General features: G+C 39.3%; 1 protein-coding gene across 8 annotated transcripts in view; it reads right to left on the bottom strand.

The window, feature by feature from the left end:
- vti1a (vesicle transport through interaction with t-SNAREs 1A) overlaps positions 1 to 5000 on the bottom strand; it is a 105789-nt gene that overhangs the window by 81360 nt on the left and 19429 nt on the right. For all 8 annotated transcript variants that reach the window (XM_035533517.2, XM_081697092.1, XM_035533518.2 and 5 more), the window contains exon 4: positions 3781 to 3858. In XM_035533517.2, the coding sequence (XP_035389410.1) occupies positions 3781 to 3858 (78 nt within the window). The remainder of the gene's footprint in view (positions 1 to 3780; positions 3859 to 5000) is intronic.

Genomic DNA, 5000 nt, shown 5'->3' with positions numbered 1-5000 from the left:
CTGCTAAGCGGTGTTGGTGAGGTTGCACTCAGCAAGGATGGCAGACTCGTCGGTGTTGAAACACTTCCTCAGACACGCCGCGGCTTGACAGCGCAGCTCACAGCATTAAGGCCCTACTATGACTATGGCAGTAAAAATAGCATTAGAACAGGGACGCCCAGTTACTGATATCACAAATTAGCTTTAAGAAGCGTATAAAAAGAGGGAAAAGTGCTTAAAATAGAATAATCCCATAAAACAAAAAAATTAAATGCGGGCAATGCTCATAAAACTTTTATTTAAAAAGTAATTATTTTCTTAAAGCATTGTGAAAAAACAGGAACACATTATTTTTTTAAAAGGATGTAGTTTATTATCTGGATATTTTAAAGCATTATTTAAATGTTTAAAAATCCTGGATTATTACGCTAAATTGTTGTGACATAGTGAAGTTAAGATCATTTTTAAAAATAATGTCTGAATGAAAAGAAAAAGTAAAAGAAATACGCTCAATTACATACATCTAGCAGCCTGTGTAGCAGCAGTGGTCTGGGGTCACAAAAAAGAACCATTCCCCTCCTTCTCCCGGTGAGAAAGGGGCTGCATTAGACACCAGCTCTGTTTTATTTTAGGTCATCATCTTAAAGTTACCAGCATTATTCAGAGGGCCAAAGTTTAAATTCACACTAGAGATGTGCCTATTTAAACTAGCATGAGCCAGCCCAAGCTGTTGCTAACTCAACGCAGCCTTGGTGACTATTTCATTGACGACCGAACAAAACTTGTTCAATCTCATTTGTGCTGCTTGGACGAATGTGAGTCTTTGTTGGGGATTTGATGACACTATATAGGGGATTTTAAGCTCAATGATGTTCTCCATTTTTCTTCTCCGTCCCTAACACGGGAGAGGGAATCCAGTCTTTTTAGCATTACCTGGATTCAGCACTATTGGTTTTGGTGCAAAATAAGCTCTAGATATAAAATAACATAAAATGGTATAATTATGCTTCGATGCTTCATCCTGGTGATTGCGAGCCAGTATTTAAAATTGCCCTGCTGCAATTTTTCTGTTATGATAATCAGCGGATTTTCAAACAAAGATTTTTTTTTCAATACAGAATTCGATACAAGTGGTAATCTGCTTCCTTTGTAGCCTGGAAAATCTGGTCCATGCCGGCTCAAACCAGCACAATCTCTTGTGGCCAAGCCTTCTGCTGTGACTGAAATCGAAACTATTCCACAGTGTGTTCGTGTGCGAAAAATGTGTGTGCGTTCCCACAAGTACGTGTGTGGTAAAGTGTGTTTTGGGTGGTAAGGGGCAGGGGGGTGGATGGAGGTAGGGGGAGTGCAATGGTAGACCACCACATTATTTAAAAAAAGCGATAGTGCCAATTCGGTCTCTGCCCGCATATAGATAACGAATAAATGCCGAACTCTATTAAACCGTCCTTTAGCCATTATCGCAGGGCCAACACGGCATTTTCAGAACTTAGAACGACTCCCTATTTACTTAGCTATAAATCCTTGCCATGTAACGTACAGATTTGTGACTGGTAATGATCTGCTCAGCCAGGGCTATATGAAATGATCCTGACCTCTTTCAGATCGTCAGGAATTAAATTGACCGACTTGCCCCAGACACCCCCCCCCACCCCCACCCCTACACTCTATCGCTCCCGTCTTGCACGATAAAAACACCCTGAAGTTCGGAGCACTCCACTCACAGCACGACTGGGTCTTGTGTTATCTCCAGAAGTTTTTAAAATGGAAATGAAGTAAATATGGCACCTGAGAAATGGCAGAGGAGACTTCATCCAGCATTTTGTGCTTATTTTTCCATTTGTTAATGGTCAAAAAATGTAAGTGCTTAGCTATCAGCCTATGTTCGCACTTAAATTGAATATTCTTGATTACTAAATACGAGATCAAATAACAGTTCTTTCTTTAGCAAAATGGACTTGCCATAGGAGTTTCTAATTTACATATTACCCTCAGATTAGAAAATGTCTAAGTAAACAGTAAAAAAGTCTTAGCTACCAAAAACAAAACTAATGGAGTTTGACATAGAGCTGTTAAAACCAACAGTTTCCTTAGTGGATAGACTCCAGACCTTTGTAGCATATAATAGCATCTATGTTCCTTGTAGTTCAAATAGAGTTAGCCATCAGAGTTGGTCTATACTTTCATTTTGTGTTGTTTTGTTGAGGGTTTGTCTCTCAAATTAAGTCAACTGAGAGGAAACTGGGATTATAGGTGTCTGAGGTCCAAAAATGTACAACTAGCACCCTTAAACTTTAGTTTAGTATCATTAAATCTAGCTAAAATGCAATTTCCTTCGGGATCAATAAAGTGTTATCTTAAAATAAACCAAGTATAAAATGTATGCATCTTGAAAATGCACATTAAATTGTATATTTGGTGAAACAGCCATTGTGTTTTCCACTCCAAAATATAATACAAATTTTATCAAAGTAAACAACATAAATGGGCCTATTGAATAATAATTCAAATAACGTTGCTCATTGTGAATTGAGCGAGTTTTAAATTAGAAGAAAATATGGTGAAAAGGGGCAAGTTGTACATATTTAGCTCTTTTGGCAGTAATTTGATAAGAACCATCACTGTGTGCAGTACGCAGGCTCATCTGCTCTTAACTTCCATAGGTCATGTCACACACACTGATTTGTGCCATTAATTTGGAGGGAATATGCACATCAATTATGTATCTGGGCTAACCATACATATGTTTGTAAGATGTGCAGTGCAAGGGTTATTAGTGAAATGGTAATAAGGAAGAAATCAAAAACAAAAAGGCAACTTTACTTAGCTTAGGGGCCAGTGATCTCACTATACATTCACAAAGAGCCCACTCTGTCAAGGAGTGTGAGGGTTTCTACATACGCATCTGACAGTAGGCTTCTTCAACAAAGTTGGGAAAAAAATGTAAATGCAATAGAATTATTTGAAAGAGCTTGTTGGGAATCTAAAAGCCATTGTGTAGGTAAGAGGCAGAGACTGCATCTCTAGTATTAAAATGACTGATTTGTAGTTTGTTTGATGTAATACTTCAGAGCAAGTTCAGTTTCTAACAATATATGCCTTATATTTTTAGCAGTTAGAACAGGTTTAAGATGTTTTTTTTTTTATTTTTTGAATTGATGAATCTGATTGGCTGCATAATGTTTTTATTTTAAAATCCACATTAACAGTACTGAATTTCTAACAGAGCTGTTGTACATAAAGAGGTGTCAGGCTTGAGAAAATAATTTTAGTTGTCTATCAACAAATAAATTTTTAATTTAGAGACACTAGCACTACTAATTGGTTTATTTTATGTATTTATATAGTTTACATTTCAGTTTATTTTTTAAGTGTTCCATCTGTAACCTAAACATATCTGTTTTACAATACTGTTTAAATATATTAAAATATAAGAATTTACTTGGCTTCACCGCTGCTTGTGTTTAAAGACTATGAATGCTGCATGTTTTATTTTTGTTATTTTTTTTTCATTTTTGGGTGGGAGCATCTTTAGAAAGATAAGCACTTGCGCGGATGGCGAACAGCTGGGAGAAAGGAGAAATATGCCCCAATCTGGTGCTGCCCAGACGACGGTCAGAGCCGGGGGCCCATTCAACGTTGGCCAGCTTTGCATTAAACAGTGTTGCTTCTGCATGACTGGGTGCCAATGCCAGAGAGGGTCTGAGAAAGGGCCCCTCACGGCCCCTCATGGCCCTGACCCGCCTTCACTCCAAGCAGCCACCCATACCGGGTGCCCAAAGCTGCTGATTAGCGCCATACCTGAGTCTCAGAGGAGCCCCCGTCATCCCCGAGGAGCTCGTTCCGCACCTCATCACTGTAGGCAATGCGTGACCTTTTCTGCAATGAAGAGAGAGAGAGAGAGAGAGAGAAGAAGAAGATGAAGAAGAGGAAGCAAAAGAGAAGAGGAGGAAGAAGAGGGTATGGGGCGAAAGAAAGAAAAACAAGATTTCATTCAGATGTCTTCAAAAATACACATTTCTGAAGCACGAGAGCCCCCTAATGGATCAACAAATGAAACAAATGCTTCTACCTATCGGTGGCTAGAGTGTGCATGCTGTGCTCATGATAAAGGTATACGTGTGTGTGTGTGTGTGTGTGTGTGTGTGTGTGTGTAGCCATTCCAGTTCAAGTGAATCGGCACCATGGAAATAATGGAAAAAGTGCCCCTTCCACTTAAATAAATAAAAAGTGAAGAATGGTGAACCATAGGAGGAGGCAAAGGCAGGGAGCGTATTAGAAAAGTATCAGTTGTCAGAGGGAAATCTGTTCTGGGGGCTGTCACTGCTGTCAGCCCTGTACTCTGGCAGACCCTGTGATAATGCAGAGCCGGGGAGCTAGACAGAGAATAATTCATCACCCAGGTTGATGCGATTGGCGTGCCATCAGATTTGGGCTCACTCCCCTGGTCTCCTCCACTACAAGGTGGAGAGGGGAGAGAACGCCATGTCCAAAAAGAAAAGGAGAAAAACACACACACACACACACACACACACACACTTCAGAGTATGACACCTCCAATTCTGAAAGAGCACAAGCTGTGTATGCCATGTTTACAAACACAGCCAACCTCTTCAAATACCCTCCAAACCAAACACAGAATGGTGCTAAGAAATAAACAGTGTTTACTAAGCCCTCTGTTCTGAGCTCTAGTGGGCTGCCATGCCATGAATGGACCAACACAGGCAAACAGGTGCAAGCTGAAGCACCTTTTAAATTTTTTTATTTTTTATTTTTTTTAATCCTCAGAGGTAACCAAAAATTGTCGCCCTCTATACAGCCTGGACAGATAATCATTTTGTTATTTATTTGTAACATTTTGATTTTGCCCATAAGACAAATATATTTGTTTTCATAACAGGTTAAATTGAAAAAACCTAATCAAAAGGTGACTCACACAGGAAAAAGTTCTGGTGGGAAACACCCATTTGATTTGCATTTGAGTAAACTATAGGCATTAATTTCACCTAAAGACATTGTAC

The sequence above is a fragment of the Electrophorus electricus genome, chromosome 15, assembly GCF_041902795.1.
Source record: "Electrophorus electricus isolate QZ-2024a chromosome 15, ASM4190279v1, whole genome shotgun sequence".
NCBI lineage: Eukaryota > Metazoa > Chordata > Actinopteri > Gymnotiformes > Gymnotidae > Electrophorus > Electrophorus electricus.
Note: the sequence above shows the minus strand (reverse complement) of the source record. Positions and strands in the feature narration are given on the sequence as shown.